Source organism: Urocampus carinirostris, chromosome 14, assembly GCF_059441175.1.
Source record: "Urocampus carinirostris isolate Australia breed hairy pipefish chromosome 14, RoL_Ucar_1.0, whole genome shotgun sequence".
Taxonomy (NCBI): Eukaryota; Metazoa; Chordata; class Actinopteri; order Syngnathiformes; family Syngnathidae; genus Urocampus; species Urocampus carinirostris.
Window position 1 is genome coordinate 954,854 of NC_142362.1, and position 22,397 is coordinate 977,250.

Genomic DNA, 22,397 nt, shown 5'->3' on the forward strand with positions numbered 1-22,397 from the left:
GCCCAAATCCGACTCCCGTACAAAATCTTCACCCCCTCACGCGGGGGGGAGGAGGAGAGGATCTCGCGCTTCCGACAGGCCGGCCTCCGCGCGGACCGCCCGACCCGCTCGGCTTGTCGCGGTGTCGTGCGTATTGCGCCTGAAAGTACCTGTGCCGCGGGTTAGGGGCTCGCTCACGAATAATAAGAATAAGCGGTGCAAATAATAAAATGAGATTAGATTTGCAGATTTTCACTTTTTGCGAGTGGTTTTGCTCCCCATTAAACGGGTCTAAAAAATAATAATTTAAAAGAAAAAAATATATATATATATTTTTTTTTTAGGGTGCGCCACTACTTCGCGGATTTTCACTTATCGCAGGTGGTTTTGGTCCCCATTAACCGTGATAACCGAGGTCTTATTGTATATATAAGTACCTGCATTGCCGACAGTGATGACCTTCTGGTGGCTTTCTGGCAGCACTTGTTAGCTTTCACATTTAAAGGTATTGACTCGAGTACTATGAAGCCACGGTATTTTCCCTGCTTTTTTCGAATGTATATGTTTTTTCTTCAATTTATTTTCATTTTGGACTTTTTTGCTTTAGCTCAGAGGGAACATTGCTCGCGACGATTCGATGAAGGTATACGTCAGTACCTGCATTGCCGACAGTGACGACCTCCTCCAGGACTTTCTCTTTAGCCCCGCCCCTCATGGCCTCTACAACCACATTATAAGAAGCTCCGGACGTTAGTCCGATCAGAGTGGCTCTGTCGGAGGTTCCGGGAAGACGCATCTACGGGGACAAACGGACACAAGATTTTTGGAATTTCCACGACAGAAAAACAGATCGTTGGAATTCCTTGAATAAAAACACCTCTGGGACGCGGCGTTTCGCCTTATTCCATTGCGTCGAGCGCAAAATGTCATAAGATACGATCATGGAAAGCAATTTTCTCTCCGATGAATTACCTGGAAACCTCTTTCCTCCAGGCCGGTGACGGGATGACAAGACACCTCGTACTCGGAAGTGTCGGGAACGGGCTGCCAAGAGATGGTGGTGACGGTCTGGGCTTCCTGGGGCAACTCCGTTTCGTTGTCGGGGAAACCCAAGGCCAGGCCCGGAAAAGCCGTTTCGCTCACCTGAAAAACGGATCGTTCGACATCACGTCGCCTTCCCCGATAGAACGAGAGCCGTGACGGACGGCGAGAGGCACTCGAGCGCACGGCAGCGGAGTAGAAACACGTATCGATAACCACCACAGAAGAATAGAACCGTTGCTTTTTACCAAGGTGATTTATTGCTGTGCGGTGGGGCAAGGTTCGAAGCCCAATTTGGAATTGTACCCTTTATCTGTTGTCAAACAGAGGGATAACGCTGGCAAGCTGGCAGCCCTCAAATATTCCAGGATTTGCATTTTATACAATGTACGTTTGATGTACTTCCCAACAATTTCTTGTTAAGTGGGTACAAGTCACATCAAAGACACTGGATATAATAAGTTAGCTAGGGCTAACTCGCTAATGTTAGTGGCTTACCACTGCCAATTTCTTACTAAGTAAATGGGCTGCTTTTATTGCGATTCACCAGCGATTGAAACAGTAATCTTCTGAATATCACATGAATTAAAAACTGTGATTTGCTCTGCCATAAAGCTTCTTACATTAAAATGAACTGTCAAATTCCTAATGGATAAAAAGGGAGACGAATGTACAGAAGATGGGGCAAGGTGTTTTTAAGTCAATATTTTCAACATGCTCAAACGGGATTTCTATACAAGGTGCAAATGCCCCATGTTTTTAGATCTGCACAGGTGTATGGGGATACTCCATTTACAATGTAGTGGTACAGGTGGTGTGGATTGAAGTCAGGCAGACTGGGCGAATGAATTAGATGGGCAAGTATGTCAGGAGGAATACTGTATGGGTCGATAGCTAGCCCTGCTAATGCTATCCTCGGTTTCTCTTAATAGTGCTCTTTGTGCTTTCTGAGGAGGTGAGTCACAATATTGGTTTGACGAGTCATTGGAAATGGTGTTGAATAGTATTGCTGTTTTTGTTGTTATTGTCTACCGTTTAGTGGCCTCGTCCACTGTAAAGGCTTTTATACATTTGACTATAAAGGATTTTATAAGATTGACTCAGTTTAATGCAATGAAGATTTTCACTGAGTGGGCTTTAGTTCAATGTACAAGGTCAGGGCTGGCTGTTCGAAATGCATAGTATTTTGTCTAGGGAATTTTGATAACAGGACTCGTGGATTTGCTGACGCCCATGGGAGGAGCCGAGACGCCATCTTCCGGGGACACGTGGGCCAATAAGAGAAAGCTAAAGGACTTCAGAAGCAGGCTTCACGCACACTCCGTCACTTCAGCCGTATCCTGTTTTCAATTAGTTCTGATGTTGTGAATAAATCCGCCCCAGTGTGTAAATGTTGGCTTTCCTGATCATTTTTCTCTCAAGAAACAAGCGCCCATGATTGTTGGAGGAATGTAGGTTTTTTTTGGGTAATGGAGTCAGATAACTCATTAGAACAATTTGGTAAACGCTACATTTTGATAATTAACTCCCAACAACTGTTTACTAGGGTTTACCGCCGTCCGTCATGGTGCGCACCAAGGGTCAATAGCAGATGAAACCGAAAAGTTGAGTAAAATATCTCACCTTGACCAGAGGCACTCGGTTTCCATCGGGGCCCGCCAGAGGAATATAGACGAGAGGTTCTCTGAGAATGGGTCTCTGGCCTTCCCTGGGCCCACCGTGGGGGGTGTCGAGTCCGCCGTTAGGGCCCAGGTTCTGATACTCGGAGTAGATGTGCTGCCCCTGCTGTCCTTGTCGGCTCTGACCGCTCGTACCGGCCAAGTGGACGTGGTTGGAGTCAAATCTGCATGCGATTGAAAGAAAGCCCGTTGAGTTGGTAAGTGGCACGATACAAGGTGGGTAAACCGTTTTCATTGGCAAATTCAAGCACTTGTAAAAGACGTTTAAAGCCAATTTTTCCAGGGTGAATCCTTTATTTGGCAGCGCCACAAATTTATCTGTGATTAACATAATCAATTCCTAATCTTCACGACCGAGTGAAAAAAAATACATGTTATCATTATTTAAAAAAAAATGTATTCATTTATTTTGTATAGGACATTATTAGTGGTAATATACTGAACAGAGGCATAGCTTTTTAGTTCCTTTTTCCCAATTTTTTCTCATTTTGTTGTCCATTTTCCTTTTATATTTTCTTTTTTCCTTGCATTTTCATTCCCTTTTTCCCTCTTCTTTTTATTGGCAGACAAAATCATTTGTGCATGGTTTTGTTTTTCTTCTCGTTACAAAATATCTTATATTCAATCTTCTCAATTATACAGTATACTCAATATTCATAAGGAAGCAACCCCTCCCCAAAATAACATACCCACCTCTGAAATACCAAATCACATAAAAAAAAAAAAAACAATACTACTACTACTAATAATAATAATCAGCAAGTAAACATCAAGGTTTTAGTTACTCAACCTTGGGCCAATGAAGGTGTAGGGATCTTTTTTTTTTCCTGTTTGATTCCTTCTTTTTTCTTTTCTCCCCTCTAGCTTTTTATTTCTTTTTTCTCCTTTTTTCCCTTTTGTTTTATGGTATTCTTTTTCCTGGTTTATTAAAAATATTCTTTTTCCTTTTTTTCTTATATTCTTTCGAGCATTTACATATTTTATGCACCCTTACAAACATTCACGTCATTCTTACATCTTGTCGCCGAAGGACTCCGGGACGTCCAAGATGTCTGCGGTGGGTCGGTGAGAAACGGGAAGCTGAGGCAGTTCGGGGACCAGGAGAGAATGAATAGGAGTCGGTTCTGGTTAAATTGGGAAAAAAAAAAAAGAAAAAAAAAGTTTATTCAACGGAAGGAAGAAAAATCACATCCAAGTGTTTTGTTAAAGCGAGAATTTGCGCGGTGCAGTGGTCATATGAAGCCAAGACATTTCCAAATATCCATTACAGTAACAGTGAAACTGGTAAAACAACTAAATAAGTATCTGAATACTATTCTTCACTCTTTATTATTCTTCCTCGTCATCCCCGCAACCACCTTGCGTCACAGTGCCCTCTAGGGCGCTCCCGACCTGACTCGGTAAAAAAGGGCTTCTGTCCCTCGCTCTTCGTACTTTCTTGCGCTCATTGTGAACACACGTTGCGAGAATTCTATTCAAGAGCTCTATTAATAAACATTTCAGAATACCGTCAATTCCGAATGAGAGTTAGACAGGTAGAATACTATATTTGACGAGGAAGACGCAAGTTGAACGTTGACACGATTTGATTCCATGGATCGTCCTTGATGTAACAAAGCCATTTTCGCCGACATTTAAAGAAGTTGAAGACAACCGGGGGACGTATTCATGAGTTACACCGGTTTTATAGTTTTCAAGTATCTGGCTTCAGACTGATGCAGAGTACATTTTCCAACGGTATCTTGAATCCTAAAAGTTCACCCCAGCCCCTTTTTACCCTTCAGAAACGTGCAATTAGAACCAGGGTAAGATATCGAGATCGTACTCATATTTTATCCCTGCAGTCCAAATGATTAAAATTGGAAGATTTAGGTGAATTTTTCACTGCACAACTGCTATTTAAGGTCAACAAAAACGGCGCCAGAAAACATCCATAAATTATTCATTCAGAAAGGGGGGGATTATAACTTGAGGGGCTGTAGTACATTCCTAATCCCAAAGGTGAGAACCACCAGGAAAAGCATGTGTGTGTCTGTGTGTGGAGTCAAACTTTGGAAAAATTGACAAGACCAGATCAAACAATGTCCAACGATTCACATCTTCAAATTTAAATACAAATACATTACTGGTGGAATACAGAGATGAAGAAAATGGGTGATACGAGAGAGTGGGAATAGCGCGTCTAGAACTATGGTTAACTTTGTTGTTATTGTTGCTATTCTTTATATCATAACTGTTATTATTAAATAGTATTACAATTGTTGTTATATCATTGGCGTATTTAATAGGGAAGATGAAGGGATAGGGAATAGAAGCGTTTGCTTCTGACTACCCCCTTTTCGAACATATTATGTAACATTATTTTGTTGTTGAGTTATTGTTTTATTTTAATGTTCGAATAAAATTTTCATTCATTCATTCATTCAGAGTTGGTGCCTTCCAATGATATGTGGCATGACCGATTTCAGTGATCAGAGACATCGTACTTTCATTTTGAGTTAGCTTGTCATAGTCGGCATGTTTGGCCTGGCAGTGCCTCTTGATAGTATATTCTTTGAAAACAGCCACAGTCTTTTGGCAAATTTGGCAGACGCAGTTGTCTCGGATCTCGGTGAACAAATACTCCAATTTTTACTGACCCTGAAAGCGGCAGCCCTCACAGTCCACTTTCCTTTTTTTATTTACAGTCGCCATGTCGGTCATGGGGTGGGCTAAACTTTTCACAGAAAGTCTAGGGCAAGGTGGCCAAATCATTTGGTGAAATGGGTTTTTGATTCTCTACTGCAATCAACATGACGGGCGGGCCTCATATGAATTTGTGGATCACGGGTTGAAACAGGCCCCCGGGCCAGACCTCGGACATCGCCGCTTCCATTGACTTACGCGTTCTGGCTTTGCCCGTAAGAGGTATGCTTCTCAAGGTTTTTTGCAGGGCGACGATCTTTATGACGTATTCTGTTCCCGGTTTCAGGCCTGTGAGCAGAATAGAATATGAGTTTCCCCTTTCGAAATCTTTCGATCGGCGTGAAGAACTCTCACCGTCGAGGACGGCGTAGGTCTGGGCGGAGTGCGGCCCGGGGACCACTTCCCGGGGCAAACCCCCGGCCTGCTCGTAGGTGACGTAATATCCGGTAACGTCGGGGCTGCGGGATCGCTCCCACGAAAAGGAAATGCTGCTGGGATTTAGGGACGTGAACTGGAGGTTGCTAGGAGGGCTGACCACCGCTTTGGCTGGGGAAAAAAAAAAACTGAACGATGAAAAGCTTATCAACCGATACTGCCGATTTTCAGGTTTCGTGGCCAAATTCAAGCACTTTTTCAAAGCCAATATTCCAATTTCACCGGTACTATTAATACGGGGGTGTCCATTTCATTTTAGCTACGGGGCCACATCATAGAAAACATTCCCAAGGGCGCCGCAGCAGAAAAAAAACGGAGAGAAAAAGAGAAATAGAGGGAGGGAAAGAGACATTAAGAGTGAAAGAGAGAAAACACAAGGGAGAAAGAGTTAAAAAAAGAGGAACAGAGGGAGGAAGAGACATTAAGAAAGTGAAAGAGAGAGAGAGAGAGAGAAAACACAAGGGAGAAAGAGTTAAAAAAAAGTGGGAGGGAAAGAGACATTAAGAGAAAGAGAGTGAAAGAGCGAAAACACAAGGGAGAAAGAGTTATAGAAAGAGAAACAGAGGGAGGAAAAGAGACATTAAGAGAGTGAAAGAGAGAGAGAGAATACACGAGGGAGAAATAGTAAAAAAAAGAGGGAAGGAAAGAGACATTAAGAGAAAGAGAATGAAAGAGAGAGAGAGAAAACACAAGGGATTAAAAGTTAAAAAAGAAAATTTGAGAGAAATACAGGAGAAAGTAAAAGAGTGAGAGAGAGAGGGAGACAGAGGAAAATAGACGTGAGAAAAAGAGAGAAGTGGAGAGAGAGCAAAAGAAAAATAGCAGGAGGGAAAGACAGAACGTTGAAAAGAAATGAAGAGAATAAAAAAGGAAAAAAAGAGCAAAAGAAAGCAAAAAAGAGTGAGTGAGAGACACAAAAAGAGAGAGGAAATAAAATGAAGGGGAAAAGAGATGAAAGAAAAGGGGAAAGAGAGAAAGAAAGAAACAAAGTGAGTGATAGAAAAAGAAGAGAAGGACAGAGAGGGAAAGAAAAATAATAAAAAAGAAAAAGAAGAAAGAAACAAAGTGAGTGAGAGAAAAATAGAAGAGAAAGAAAGAGAGAGAGAGAGGGAAAGAAAAATAACAAATAAGAAAAAGGAAGCAAGAAACAAAGTGAGTGAGACAAAAATAGAAGAGAAAGAAAGAGAGATAGGGAAACCAAAATAACAAATAAGAAAAAGGAAGCAAGAAAAAAAGTGAGTGAGACAAAAATAGAAGAGAAAGAAAGAGAGATAGGGAAACCAAAATAACAAATAAGAAATAGGAAGCAAGAAACAAAGTGAGTGAGAGAAAAATAAAAAAAAATTGAAAGATAGGGAAAAAGAGAAAAATAAATAAACAAAAGATAAGATAGAGATAGAAAGAAAGGGAATGGAAGAAACGAAAACAGCAAGGTGAAACCACCGGAGAGCAGCGTCGGCATCGTCTTTAAGCAGACCGGTTTCAAGAATTTACAAACATTAGACCTGAAATTCAAGCACTTTCCAAACCGATGACCTTTTTGAGGATTTCCAGCACCCGTACGACGCCTTCGTGGGATATCGCCGCGAGCGGAGTTGCAAAAATATGCGTACCCGTGGAGGCGGTGAGCGTCAGGGGAGCGCTGCGGCCGTTTCCTTTCAGGGTGTAGATGTTGATCTTATAATTGGTGCCGGGTTCCAATCCTGTTTGGAGAAGCCGCGCCATAAATCCAACTCGGATATTTTCCCCACAAAGGGCGCTAATAGTCTCATACCTGTGATGGTATAGGAGCGCGATTGGCCGCCGACGGTCCTCTGGATGGGCGCGAAGGTGGTGGAGGAAGTGGGAGTGGCCTCCACCAGGAAGCCCGAGACCACGTCCGTCTTGGAGCGCCAGGTCAGCGAGATGGACGAGTCGTTGACGTCGGTGATGCGCACGCGGCGAGGCGGGCTGATATCTTCGACAAAACCAAAGAATATGCTGGTTTTCGGTCGCGTTGCAAAATACGGCGCGTTGCAGAATCGACTGAACAAAGGCTTATCCCCAAATCAATCTTATAGACCAGGGGTCAGCGAGCTTTTCGGTGCGGAGTGCCACTTTCAAATTTCCTCGTAAATCAGTGTGCCGCACCAAGATTAATGTCTCGCACAACCGTTTTTTTTTTATCCACCGGTCCAAATATACAACATGGATAGACATTGAAATAGTATAACTGATCCATTTATCTTCCACTATTCTTGTTCATCAATAAACTAAAAAAATAATGTGAAATAACAGCAACAAGGTAGAAGGCTACTTGAAAATAACAGAAATAACACAACACAAATAAACAATGTGCGTTGTTTGATTCTTACAAACTATGTTTTATTTACATAACAAGGAAGATTGGATCAAACCAAAGGATAAAGCACATTGTTGACTCAAACGCTAGCAGTGTTAACAATTGGGGGAAGGGGGTCATTCTGGAACTGGTGAACATGACTGATCCATGAACCTGGTTTTAAAATTCCTAACTTAATCCATCCTTTTTATAGCATGTCAACAAGGAATATTTGCCAAAAAGACCAAAGACAGGCAGCACATGGCCACATATCAGTAACCTTGTTCCACGGACAGACTGAGGAGATCATTTCTTCCTCATGCCATGAGGCTCTTTAACTCCACCCGAGGGAGTAAAAGCCCACATGAAACCCCACCCCCACATTTGCATATTACCCCTATTTTTATTAAAATGTGTATTTTATGTAGCACTATTTAAATACTCTATATCAACACGTTATATTGGGTATTTTTGTATTCTGTATCTTTTATTTTATTATTTTATTTTTCAAAACAAGGATACTGCTGGAAGTGTGAATTCCCCTACCGGAATGAATAAAGTATCAATCTATCTATCTATCTATCCCATGAATTAGATTCTTAGCTAAATAAATATAATTCAAAGCAATTTTCTCTGCAGGTATCAGGGGATTGGAACGCATTAGCTGATCCCCCGCCAATGTAAATGGCGACCCCCACCTCAGAACAGATTCATGTCGTATACCAACGAAGAAAATGGACTAAACTCACTCTCTAGTGTGGTGATCTCTTCTTGGATTGGCCGGCTGGTCAGGGAGTTTTTCAAGGCGTAGACGAGGACATCGTAAGTGGTTGCCACCTAGCACGCAAGGGAAAACAGGAAGAACAAAATCAAAATTTGACATTTTCGTGAAAATAGCTTGAAATGCACACATTCCATGCATGTGAAAAATGACGATTTATTTAGCTGCAGTACCATTTTCCTCCTCAGTGTAACACAATTTAAACAGAGGCTCAACAGAGGGTTTTCCAGGCTCAGTCGTGATTTTTCCCACACAACTAAGCAGTCCCCGAAGGTGACACGAGACAAGGTGCCCAACTGCCCGACCAGAATCAGTGTGGGAGAGCTGAGGGGTTAGGCAAAGAACCTATCAACTCCTCCTGTCAATGCCACTTCAGTCCCTACAGGTCTGGTAAGGGGCGCCAAAGCCTTTACCTGATTTTCTCAACTTCTCCAGCGTTGCCACCATCAACAATTGCGCTACAAACAGAGCAAATGGCACTGCGCTTGGTTGTTCACCATCTACATTATGGAGAACTGGCCATTTTTTTTAAGTTCTGTGTCGACTTTTTGGGCATTTATTCACATATAGTCTAGCATCCCGGACGTGGAGCTACCCAGAGCTACCCGGTTTCAGCACTGTTAGGGCAGACATAGACACAAAGCCTGCGGGAGGCAGAGAGGAGGCTATCTACGTGGACACGAGGCGGTGTCACCCTGGGCACAAAGATTTCCATCTGCTGCAGGGACGTGGAACTTTTGGACTAGCGTGTGACGTCATCCACTCTGCTGTTGCTAAACTACAACACAGCACCCCGAGGCCATCCTGTTAATCTGTAAATATACAACAAAGGATACTGCTGGAAGCGTGAATTTCCCTATGGGGAGGAATAAAGTATCTATCTATGGTATCTAGCCATCTATCTATCTATCTAGATATCTATCTACTGTGTCTAAAGGTCAACCCTTCTGAATATCGAATGTTAATCTGGCCAGGACGAGGGGGATTTCCTTCAGGAAAAACTGCTGAGTTAGGTTTTTTTTTCCTGCATTTTCACCTCTAGAGTCACTTACCCAATTCTTTGTGAAAGATTGTGATCTTGGCCAAACTTGTTCTGGCCTGAGAGAGTAAATCTAGGCCTAAAGCGGACTTCTATTCTATAGCTTATGAATGAGCTAGATTTCATGTTGATAATGTCTGTGCATTGTTTCTTGATGCCCTTGCAACATCTATTGGTCATCCTGCAAGAAGGATTACCCAATGTTTGGCCCCTTCAAGATTTCTAATTTCCTCATGTTGAGGTTTTTGAGTTTTTCCTTGCCCTCATGTAGGTTTTAGATCAGGGGATGGTGTCATAATAGTCTGTGGTTTGCAATAATCTGTGGTCTGTGCAGCCATTGGAGATTCTTTGTGATTAAGGGCCAAACAAATAAACATGACTTGACTTGAGGTTTTTGAGTTTTTCCTTGCCGTCATGTAGGTTTTAGATCAGGGGATGGTGTCATAATATCTGTAGTTTGCAATAGTCTTTGATCTGTGCAGCCTTTTGAGACTCTATGTGATTCAGGGCCAAACAGATAAACAGGACTTGACTTGAAGTTTTTGAGTTTTTCTTAGCCCTTATGTGGGTTTTAGATCAGGGGATGGTGTCATAATAATCTGTAGACTGTGCAGCCCTTTGAGACTCTTTGTGATTAGGGGGCCAAACAAATGAACAGGACTTGACTTATTATCGTCCTAGATGCACTCATAAAATGTCATTCCTTCAACTTTGGATGAGACATTTACCATGAGTCCAGAGATGTGGGCCTTTGTTGTATGCGGGGACAGATTCATCTCCTTGGTGGGTCCGCTCTTATTTTTGGGGTTCACCACGACACGGTAGCCCGTGAGGCCGGTCTGGCCGCTTAATCGGTTTTCTTGCCCCGGCACGGCCCAGTGCATGCTGAAGGAGGTTGGGGCCACCTGGGAGAACTGGAGGTTGGTGGGAGGCGAGATCCCTGTGGAGAAAAAGCACACAAACGGTGTCAGGGAGAACAGATTTACCGTATTTTCATCCAGCATAACGCGGCGGCAGCAGAGGGCACCCGCACCCGATTGTGCGGTGCGCCCTGTGTATCGTTAAATACAGAACTAAGCTACGGAGACTGCGCCCTTTAACGCGGTGCGCCCTACGCCCGCGACGATACGAAAATCTCCAGACACACTTTTGGAATTCGGATACAAAGTCAAGTTTCCGACCTGTGGCTTGCGTCCCGACCAACGCCGTGCTGGCCGTGTCGTCGTGCAGCGCGATCACCTTCACGGTGTATTCGGTTCCCGGCTGCAGCCCGTAAATAACGGCGGACTCGGCATCTCCTCGAGGAGAAGGGCGAAGTTCTCTCTCGCCTTCCTCCGAGCTGGAGTACAAGACCCGGTAGGCCGTGACGATTCCGTCCGGACTGTCCCAGCTGATGCGTAAAGACGTGGAGTCCACGTCAGAGAAGGTCAGATCTTTCGGACGATCTACGTCTGAAAAAGGATGGAGGGAAAGGGTTTGAATAAACAAGCTTTGTAAACAATCTATTGCACCGGTGTTAAACAGGCGGCCCGAGAGCCGGGTAAGCCCGCCAAGGGTTTTAGTCCGGCCCGCAAGACAACACAGAGAAGCGTGAGAAAAATCAGCTGCAGTTTTAAATATGTCCACTTGATGTCACGCTAGCCAGGCACGACTCACAAAGCCGCAGTAGATTTTTTTCACTCTCCCCCTCGTTCTCTCTTTTTCTTTCTTTCTCCCATTCACTCTCTCTCTTGCTCTTTCTTTTCTGTATTTTTCACTTTCCCTCTCCCTCCATCTTTCTTCTCTCCATCTTTTTTCTCTCTCTTTTTTTCCTCAAACTCTTTCTTTGTCACATTATTTCTATTTCTTTTGCTTTTCTCTTCCTATCTCTCTCTTTTGCTCTTTTTCTCACTTTCCGTCTCTCTCACTGCCTTTCTTTCTCTTTTGTGCTCATTCTTTTTCTTTATCCCTTTCTGGATACGTGTTTTTCTCTCCTCATTCTTTTGATATTTCACTCTTTTCCTTCCGTTTCTTTTTTTGTCTCTCTTACATTTTCTCTCCCTATTTCTGTCGCTTACATTTTCTCTTTCTCTCTATTTTTGTCTCTCTTACATTTTCTATTTCTTATCGTCTCTCTCTCTCTTACCGTCTCTCTCTCTCTCTCCGCTCCCTCCTTTTTTGTCTCTTTTTCATTCTCTCTTTCTCCTTGATTCTTTTTTTTCCTAGCATGTGCCCCCCAGCTAAAATGAGTTTGACACCTCTGGTTTACTGTACAGTACTGCTACAATGGTCCACAGAAAACATGCAGAAAAGTGGACAAGGAGATCTATTTTTCAAGAAACGCGAGGCAAAAAAACACTACTTGAGGACCAGTAAATAGAGAGGCCAGTTAAAAGGTAAATTTTCCTTTATTCTTTGTTTTTTTTATATAATGTGCTTTTTATTCTATGTTTATTGTGCAGGAATCCAATTTAATCCCATATTTTTTTCATGTTTCGATGTTCTTTTGCAGGGCTTGGAACGGATTAGCGCGTTTCCATTGAAAAAGCGACTCACTCACAAATGTTTATTCCCAGAACGAACGAAATAGTAAGTAGAGGTAGCACCGTATCGCTTCGGTGAAAGTCTTACTTGTGAGAGCGTTGACCACCAGCGGAGAACTTTCTCCATCTTGTCCCAGAGCGTAAACACTGAAGGTGTACTCCACGGTTGGCATGAGGCCGGAGAAGGTCATCTCCGTTTGGTCTTTGACGAGGAGGGAAACAAAATATGTGAAGACCGTCAAACTCATAGCACAAAAACAATCGCCGTTACCTGGTGCCACCACTTCTGTGAAAGAGGAACCCTGACCGTTCCTAGGAACTCCGGTCACACGGTATCCCTTAACGGGACCTTGAGCGGGGCTCCACCTCACAGTCACACTGTTGTCGTTGACGTCCATCACCTCCATGTCGGAAGGAGAGTCGACTCCTGAAATGACGGATACAAGAGAGATGAGGATCACGTGACCTTGTTTCAATGAGAATGAGGATGCTCCTTTTTTCTTAAACATGATACATCAAAGGCACTGCCGCAAGCGGCAGCCTTTCCAGGCAGCTCCGTGTTATTTCGCTCTTTTTGTGATTTATCGTTTTAAGTGTCTGCTTCTATCTTCGGTATTTTTCGTCCCGTTTGACAACTACACTTTGGATGCCTTTCTATCCTATCGTTATGGGTTATAACGCACAAAAATGCCTTTATTCGAGGAATCGACTCCTTGCCCTGAAAAATTCTCGTGCCGGCATTTTTCGTGAAAGTACAATGTTGGCAAAACGATTGACTTGATATATTTGCAAATGATTTGAAAGTCATATTTATTTGTGACATCCTTAATCACAAAGAGTCTCAAAGGGCTGCACAGATGATTGCAAACGACGTACTATTATGACAGCATCCCCTGATCTAAAACCGACATGAGGGCAAGGAAAAAGTCAAACACCTCAACATAAGGAAAATGAAGAAACCTTGAAGGGGCCGCACATGGGGTAATCCCCCTTCCAGGATGACCAGGCCAAAATGGATGTTGCAATAACACAAGAGTGAACAAAGAGACCCCAAAACGTATCTTTATTTGTATTCTTTTACAGATTTTCTTAAATTTTTTCTCCTTTTGTTTTTTTTTCATAACTCTTTTCATTTTTCTTGGCCTTTCACCTCAGTGGTAATGTTTAAATTTAAGATTAAAACACACTTCTACTCTATAGCTTATGAATAACTTATATTTTTTGTTGACAATATCTCTGTACTATTTGTAATTTCAACATCCATTGAAGCCTGGTCATCCTGAAAGGGGAATGACCTCATGTGCAGTCCATTCTCTAGGTTTCTTCATTTTCCTCATGTTGAGGTTTTTGAGTTTTTCCTTGCCCTTATGTTGGTTCCAGATCAGGGGATGCTGTCATAATAGTCTGTGCAATAACCTGTGCAGCCCAATGACTTGACTTGACTTTTTCTTCTTATGTTCTCTACTTTCTTTTTTTTGTTGTTACTTTTTTCTTTTTCCTAACTTTTGAATTATATTTTTCTTGCTTTTTTCCCCTGATTTTTCTCATTAGTCTCTTTTTTCTTTTCTTTTTTTTACTCTTGTCTAGTTTTATTATTTTTGTATTATTTTTCCCCCTTTTGTGCATAATGTTACATAATAGTTAATATGTGGACAAAAGCCACAAAAAAACGGTCCGAAGAGCCGTTTGGGTGCCGATAAAGGCTGCTCTTAGTGAGCCGAAAGAGCCGCTTCTCTAAAAAAGACGAAAACGTATACAGCGACATTGACACGGTCTCGTAGTCGGAAAAGTCACGTAGTTATGTTGTCTAACCTTGCAGGCAATATTTAAAGTAAACCGCAGTTGGCTCTCTACATTTTATTGTCATAGTGACAATAAATTATCATGACAATCATTATTTAAAAGGGCCAGCAAATTCCTAAAACCCCCCGCTGCACATATTCACGCTTGCTTTCATTTACTCAATCTGGTGTTGACATTGGCTTCAAGAGATCGCACTTAAAACATTACACAGGGAACCTGTATTGTTTTTGCCTGCATGCTTGAATTTTGGCCCAATTTCCTAGTGAATGAATTCCATTATTTGATTTCTACGCGCGGGATGGCTTTTCTTGTGCGCCGAGAGGGTCTGTAGCTTAGAGGGAACATGGGTAACAGGAACGATTAAGATGAAATCCAGGGGAGCTGAGAAAGACTCCAGTTCTGCCATTTACTATCCATATGCGCTGCTTGTGTGCTAGCTTACCCGTTTTGTGGGTCACATAGATGGGAATACTGGATGCAGGACTGTCTCCCCTGCCGGTTACAGCGTAGACGGTGATGGTGTAGTCGGTACCGGGTTGCAGGTTGGAGATGGTGGTGGTGGACTGAGAGCCGGGCACGGTGAATTCCTTTGGATTACTGTGGCCTCCTGAAAAAAGGGAAGGCGTGGGTTTTAGATTTGATGGAGAGCGGGCTCCTCAAACTCACGGCCCACAGGGTCATCGTTCGAGGTCTCAGCCTCGTAATGTGAAAGTCTTGAGGTGTATTATTAAGCGCCTCCTGGTGGGGAGAATAGATTTTATCAAGAAAACAATGACCGATTTAAAAAATAAGCAAAAATGCATTAAGAATGAAAAAAGTCTGTGTTTTGTAATAATTATAGGTAGAGAAATTTTAATTCATCTTTACATAACATTAGCCTCACTTAGGTGGAGCTGACGTCATTGTCACCCATGTTGCCGCTACAGGTAACCTTAAAAACAAAACAAAAAACTTTTTTTTTCCCCCCTTTGTTTTTGCCTAGCTTATTTTCTCTCCTTTTCCATCTTTTTCTTTCCTTTTTTTTATCTTTCTTTGTTTGATTTTTTTATTCTTCCATCTTTTTTTCTTTGCTTCTTTTTGTCTTCATTTCCTTTTTTCCTTTCTCTGCAAAAGACTGGGAAAAAATGTGGTTTGGTCCCTTTAAGTCTCTGTAGTTTGTCTTTTTAGCACTCGTTTTCGGTTGCACGGCGCAGTTAAGCAACATCTAGTGGTCAAATAATATACACTGTCCCTTTAATGTAAGTGCAGCCCACGCAAATGATAGATTTGTTCAATACTGATTGATTTTTCACATGAATTCTTGTCTTCTTTGTTTTTAGATCTTATTTTGTGGGGATTTTTTAAAAAAGCGATATTTGAGAAAAGTGGATTTTTCTTGTGCAAAAGCCAATTGGGCCCAACCTCACCCAGACCCTAGCTGCTGTGTTTTAGAGCCACAGATAGGGAGGATGATATTCAACAGATAGGATACATCCATTTTTTAAAATATATCGAACGGTTCCCGCCTTGCAGGAATTCACTTAATGCGATTGATAATAAAATGGAATAAGAGTGAACATAATACCATAATATTTTACTACAACAGGAGGAAAAATGGACTGGTCTCTCAGGAACCATCCTCTTATGGTTCAGATCCTACATCTCAGATAGGACGCACTGTGTTAAATATGGTGAAATGACATCTGAGCATTTTAGTGTCACCTGTGGTGTTCCGCAGGGTTCAGTACTTGGCCCCCTTCTTTTCAACATTTACCTGCTTTCATGGGGTGATATTATCCTCAAGTATGATATCAGTTTCCATTGCTACGCAGATGACACTGAACTATATCTTCCGATGGAGGAATCTGCCACACTAAATTGTGGAAATTCGGAGGTCTACCTCACTGAGATAAAAGAGTGGATGTCACTCCACTTCTTGCGCCTTAACTCTGAAAAGACCAAAATGTTAGTTATTGGTCCATCTAAATGCCGTGACTTGTTCTCAAAAACTGCTCTGAACATTGACAAATGTAATATCACCCAGAGTGACTCAGTCAAAAATGTAGGTGTCCTGATCTGTCCTTTCAAACACACGTGAAGAATATTACTAGAACAGCTTTTTTTCCATTTTGGCAACATTGCTAAAACTCGCCCTATGCTGTCTCCGTCGGATGCGGTGATCAGAATTCACGCGTTTGATACTTCCTGTCTCGATGACTGTAATGCACTACTCTCCGGTCTCCCGAAGTCCAAAATCAAGAGCCAAAATGCTGGAGCGCGGCTTTTAACTAAGACAAGAAAGTTTGATCACATGACCCCGATTTAAGCTAACCTGCATTGGCTTCCTGTTAGCTTAAGATGTGATTTGAAGGTTCTGTTGGTAGTATACAAAATCATGCATGGACTTGCTTCCTCATATCTTTCAGATTTGATTTCCCCCTATGTACGCTGGTCTACTAGCGATCCCAAGAGCCAAGAAGAAATCCGCAGGTTGGAGAGCGTTCTCCATTCGGGCCCTGTTGCTGTGAGATTTGATCTGCAACCTCAGTGGAAATGTTTCAATCTAAGCTTAAAAGACACTTCTATTCTATAGCATATGAAGAACCTATATTCTATGTTGACATTATCTGTGTATTATTTGCCCTCATGTCGGTTTTAGATCAGGGGATGCTGTGTTTGCAATAGTCTTTGAGCTGTGCAGCCCTTTGAGACTCTTTGTGGTTAAAGGGCCAAACAAATAAACACGACTTGACTAACATTAAGGATATACTGCATTCCAATTGGATGTACCTGTCACGCCATGAGTGATCCTGTAGTAACGCACGGTGACGGGAGGGGAATCCCACCGGATGGTGATGCTGGTGGGGCTGGAGTCGAGAACTTCCAGATCGGTGGGAGCGTCAGAAACTGGGAAAAGGAAGCAGAAAACAGATCTAAACGAAACAATCGTGCTGTCGTTCGGTTTAAGAGTAAAAGTATCTCATACTGGTTTTCTGGTGGCCGCTAAGCGGCAGGCTCTCCCGCGTCCCGCTAACGGCATATACGTTAACCAGATAATCGGTATCGGGAGCCAGTCCGGTAAGTGTGAAATGGTTTCTGGAAGGGGGAAGCCTCTCGTCTTTAGTCCTCCCGCCGCTGGCCATTTGGTAACGCATGCGGTAGCCGCTAATTTTGCTTTGGGGAGCCAGCCAGTGAACGGTGAAGGAGGTGGTGAAGATCTCGGAGAAGCGAAGAGCGACTGGTGAATCCAGAGCTGCCGGGGGACAACGTGATGTTATTGTAAAGGATATCTCATGGAGTAAAATGCATACCTGTCAAGCTCCAGGGCTCCATGACTCCATTACTGTCGTATTTTCCCTTAGAAACTACAAAACAATCTTATACCCAATTGTTTTTTTTTCAAACGTGTTTATTTATGTAGTTTAACATGTTATAACGAAACACATGTACAATATATCATAGATATTGTTAATGAGCATTTTGTTGTGAGATACTGAGTTGCTCGACATGAATGAGGTTTGTTATAAAAAGCGAAGTTGCTTGGACGTTCGTTCACTGTAGAAGGAAAACAATTCATGCAAATAGAATTAAGTAGAATAATATATTTTCTTATTCAAATTATGAATTCATTTTCTGCATTCAATTATTGTTGGTAATATACTGATTAAAAGGAATAACCTCCAACCTGTTTTTTTCATTCTCTCCTTTTCTACTTCCTTTTTTTCTTAACTTCTTTACACAACATCATCATTCCTAATAGAATGCATCAAAGCAAGTGAGCCGTTGGAGAGCCGGCTCTCTTGAATGAGTTGAGCCGAAAAAGCCGGTTCTCTAAAAAGTGACGGACTTCCTTTCACTACACAACTAACACGTGAAATCTGATGTTTTTGAAGACCACGTGTATTTCAAATTGGCTCAATGAACCCCGCCTGTTGTTTTCAGATCAGAATGAATTACAGCATTTTAATTCAGGTTCGGCCATTGCGACTCGATGATTGTATCCAAAGAAAATTCAAAACTCTGTTGTCATGTAGGCCTACCGCTCCGCTTTCGCTTTGTTCACGTGTGATCGGAATGATGCATGATGGGAAATCCCCAGGCAGCAGACGCATGCGCACAGTAGTATCAAACCGCTCGCTTCGTTTGCAACGAAAAAAAACCGATACCGAGATAAAGGCTACCGCGGCCAACTCGTTTGATTTGATTTCTTTGCCGTTTGTCTATAGTCAGTGTATACCGGTCGGTACCCATCATTGACAAATTTGCCTTTTTCCGTACAAGATTTTCTTGTACGTCGTACACGTCTTCAAATGCCTCATAAACCTACTTTGTACGGCAAAAACGTACAGCTTGACAGGTATGAAAATGCCAAAATAATACTCACCCGTTTTGTGGGTACCGACGAGTGGCGAGCTCTCTCTCTGCTCGTAAACACAGACCACGCTCACCAGATATTCCGTATTTGGCAGCAAATCTGTCCAAAGAGGAAAAAGACCTTCAAAAACAGCTTTCCACTGGTTATATAATAATGGTTTTTGGGGTTCCAACTTACGCCTCAGCACAACATTGTTCATTGCGCCATCCACACTGGTTTCTGTAAGTTCGTCGTCGTTGTCGATGGGATGGTACCTAGGGTAAAAGAAATCTCAGAATTTGTTTTACTTTTGCTTTGGTTCCTGAACATCAGGGGTGTTACTGGAGGGGGACAAGGGTGGGCAGTGCCCACCCACGGATACGCTCCGCACACACCCAAAAAATTGGGGGAAAAATGAAACTAAAGAAGAAAAAAGCAAAAGGGATAGTGAAGAATGAAAAAAAGCAGAAAAAAATGAGGAAAAAGTGAGGAAACAAAAGTGAAAGGGGCAAAGAAATAAAAAATAAGAAAAAAAGACAGCTTTTTGGGGGGGTCCCTTGATCAGATAGATAGATAGATACTTTATTCATCCCTGTAGTGAAATTCACACTTCCAGCAGTATCCTTGTGTTATAGTAATCTATCTATCTATCTATCTATCTATCTATCTATCTATCTACCTTGGTCATATCCCTCAAGAGGGGTGACCAACAGCAAGACACACACATACAATAACAAAGAAAATAAAAGGGAAATAAATAACAAAACAAAAAAACAAAAACACACAAAAATTTTTGGACCATGGCCAACCCAATTGCCCAAACACCCAAACAAGTGAGGCACCTCGGCACCTAATTCGGTCATGCTCTCGTCCCTCCAGATGAAACGGGACACCAGAAAGCGGCCCCGTCACTCGGGTCAGGGTGACACAACACACTCTTTTGTTCAACAGCAGTGCCCGACAGCTTTCGCTGGTTTACCCCTGCCGCATCATACGGGTGCCCAGCCCATCCTTAAGAGCGCGTCCACAATCCCACTATCCTTTCACAACACCTCTCCACTCCTTTGTATCACCAACAAGAGCTCTAGCTTCCATTATATTTCCACCTCTTTCCTGCAGTGCACTCATAACACCATCCATCCACGTCAATGGCGGCCTTCCTCTTGCTCTCCTTCCATTGACTTCTGCTCTGTCGATCCTCTTCAACATCTGCTCCTCATCCATCCTCTCCATGTGTCCAAACCAACAGAGTACTCTTTTATCCCCACGCTTGCTCAGTTCCACGACTACTCCAGTTCTGTCTCTCACAATTTCATTTATCAGTCTATCCAATCTTATCACTCCTATTATAGTCCTCAAACACTTCATCTCAAAAACATTCAACTTCCTTCTTAAATCTGCATTCACTGTATAGCACACTTAGTTAACTGCATCACTGTGACACTGCACGGTAATGAGCTTAACGATAACGCTCATGTGACTAAAATTTCAAATACTGTGAGCTGATGTGGCAGGTAGGACAGTCCTTGGTGACGCCACTGCTTAGCATCATAAATGTTCTAACCTAATAAGGAAGTTGTTGATGTCAGCCACGTTGGGTACGCGGGGCGAGATCCATTTGACTTCCATAAAGTCGGGCCCAACCTGGCCAAAGCCCAAATCGGTAGGAGCCGGCACAGCTACGGACAGAAGACAAACACATGGTATATTAGTTCAAAATTGAGAACAGAAAAATCATCACGAAAGCTTTTTCCTCACAAGTCTGTTGTGTGAAAGTCGTGGGTTCACTCTCTCCGTTCTCCGTGACGGTGATCACGCTGATATCGTAGTCGATTCCGGGTTCCAATCCGTAAACCGTGAAATGTCCGGCAGAGGGCATCACGATGTCCTGGAAGACGGGCACGCTCTCGCCGGCCGCCACCACCGTGATCCTGTAACCGGTGACGGCCGTGGTGTTGAGCGGAGACCAGCGGAGGCTGATGGTGGTGTCGCCCACGTCCTCGAAGCTGAGGTCGGTGAGCTGTGGGACCTCTGGGGTGAGATGGTTTGGGGGAGAACGGGACACCGCAAAAAACAAAAAAAAACAAAAAGACGGGGTCCAGGGAAAGGAAAGTGGTTGAGCGTGAGGGCGGGGATGAGTATGAAGAGGAAGAAACAAAACGGGGCAATGGTTAGGGGAGCGCAAATGCTAGTTAGCTTCCAGTCTAGCGAGATATGGGTTAACCATATTCCACCGATGGAAGATTTTCTCATATAACAAGTGCTTCATGTAAATATATTAGACCACCTTACACCATGATACCAAAATGGCTCTATTGAAAGGATTAAACATTAAAATCAACCAAATTTTTAAAGACATATAACTAGCGGAGGACTAAAGTGCTTTTATTGTTGTAAAAAGTTATCCGATTTAAGTTTTAGTATATGGTGATCTAATACATTTGCTAATCACTTGATAATGCGCGTTTTGAAAGCATTTAAAGCAACATAATCCACAGTAAATCCTTTGAATAAGGATCGGGATTTTTTGTAGTGCATATTTTCGTTAGTTTAGATTCATAGTTAGTATCTGTGAAATGTTGAAGGTAATGCCAAACACATCAACTTTCAACTTGATACTAGGACGGAGTTGTGCAAAAAAGGGCGATACGATACCAATAATGAGCTAAAGCTCACAATGTGTGTAAAATATGTAAAATTGCCCAGATAAAAGCTGTATCTTCCATTTAACTCATTCACTGCCAGCCTCCCTAAAATGATGTCTGTGGTGTTGTGGTTTAATGGAGTCGGAGCTTGACATAATGAGGACACATTTGTTTGAGACGGGAAATTCCAGGCTTGTTTCTCCCGAGTTTAAATGTCACCGAGTCAGCTTAGGTAAAATGGATATTTGGAGTCTATAGCCGCCAGTGGCAGCGAATGAGTGAAATACAACGCCTTTAGCGACTCAGTCACCTGGAGTGATGGTTGTGGATATGGGAAGACTCTCAATGTCATCCTTAACGGTAAAAACACTGATATTGTACTCCACTCCCGGTGCCAGATTATCGAAGGTGCACGAATTCTCCCCAGCCTGGACAAACTCCTCCACGCTGTTTCCCTGCTGCCCTTTGGTGGGAGTACACGTAACTCTGTAGCCGGTGATGTCTAAGAATTAGAATTAAAAGGAGGTTAAACAAAATCATTTCTGGTCATGCGGACTTGGGTGTTGCACCTGGTGAAGTTGCTCCGTTCCACTGCACGGTAACATCTCCGGTTCCAGAGTGAGAGTCCAGGTGGAGATCAGTGGGAGGTGACAGAGCTGATGAAAAAGCAGAATAAATCAAATACTGGAGAAGGAATCGTGAGTCCGGTGGTTCCTCTACTTACGAAGGTTTCAGGTTACAAAGTACTTGAACGGGAAAATATTGCTTCTAGTTAGAAAGGCGTTTCAGGATACTAAGTAAAAAAATACAGTAGAGTACGCGCTGCTATTCGCTGCTCCCAGAGTCCTACCTTGGCAACCCGGTGCGTAAGCATGAATCCCAGCATGCTCTCCATGTCCCCTTCCCGCTCTATGACTAATCTACTGTATGGTACCGCCACGAAAAGCTAGCATTCACAATAGACCCCACGAAAGACATGTAAAGTGGACAGGAAGAAAAGAAGAGGAAGATACTTTCTGGCCATCAAAACAAAGCTAGAGATAATAGAAAGGTATGTTGAAGAGGATCTACAGAGCAGCAGTAAATGGAAGGAGACCAAGAGGGAGGCTGCGATTGACGTGGATGGATAGTATTA

General features: G+C 42.8%; 1 protein-coding gene across 1 annotated transcript in view; it reads right to left on the bottom strand.

The window, feature by feature from the left end:
• The window catches only part of LOC148352402 (fibronectin-like), an 83,871-nt gene that overhangs the window by 6,720 nt on the left and 54,754 nt on the right, over nucleotides 1-22,397 (bottom strand). Inside the window, exons 23-44 of the mRNA XM_088353278.1 lie at nucleotides 21,832-21,918; nucleotides 21,573-21,764; nucleotides 20,376-20,648; nucleotides 20,182-20,296; nucleotides 18,816-18,892; nucleotides 18,648-18,737; nucleotides 17,250-17,516; nucleotides 17,054-17,170; nucleotides 14,727-14,891; nucleotides 12,753-12,908; nucleotides 12,570-12,683; nucleotides 11,141-11,410; nucleotides 10,688-10,899; nucleotides 8,889-8,976; nucleotides 7,594-7,776; nucleotides 7,433-7,522; nucleotides 5,739-5,930; nucleotides 5,583-5,672; nucleotides 3,715-3,823; nucleotides 2,644-2,863; nucleotides 952-1,122; nucleotides 637-775 (exon numbers count right to left, since the gene is read on the bottom strand). Coding sequence (XP_088209404.1) covers nucleotides 637-775; nucleotides 952-1,122; nucleotides 2,644-2,863; nucleotides 3,715-3,823; nucleotides 5,583-5,672; nucleotides 5,739-5,930; nucleotides 7,433-7,522; nucleotides 7,594-7,776; nucleotides 8,889-8,976; nucleotides 10,688-10,899; nucleotides 11,141-11,410; nucleotides 12,570-12,683; nucleotides 12,753-12,908; nucleotides 14,727-14,891; nucleotides 17,054-17,170; nucleotides 17,250-17,516; nucleotides 18,648-18,737; nucleotides 18,816-18,892; nucleotides 20,182-20,296; nucleotides 20,376-20,648; nucleotides 21,573-21,764; nucleotides 21,832-21,918 — 3,417 coding nt within the window. The remainder of the gene's footprint in view (nucleotides 1-636; nucleotides 776-951; nucleotides 1,123-2,643; nucleotides 2,864-3,714; nucleotides 3,824-5,582; nucleotides 5,673-5,738; nucleotides 5,931-7,432; nucleotides 7,523-7,593; nucleotides 7,777-8,888; nucleotides 8,977-10,687; nucleotides 10,900-11,140; nucleotides 11,411-12,569; nucleotides 12,684-12,752; nucleotides 12,909-14,726; nucleotides 14,892-17,053; nucleotides 17,171-17,249; nucleotides 17,517-18,647; nucleotides 18,738-18,815; nucleotides 18,893-20,181; nucleotides 20,297-20,375; nucleotides 20,649-21,572; nucleotides 21,765-21,831; nucleotides 21,919-22,397) is intronic.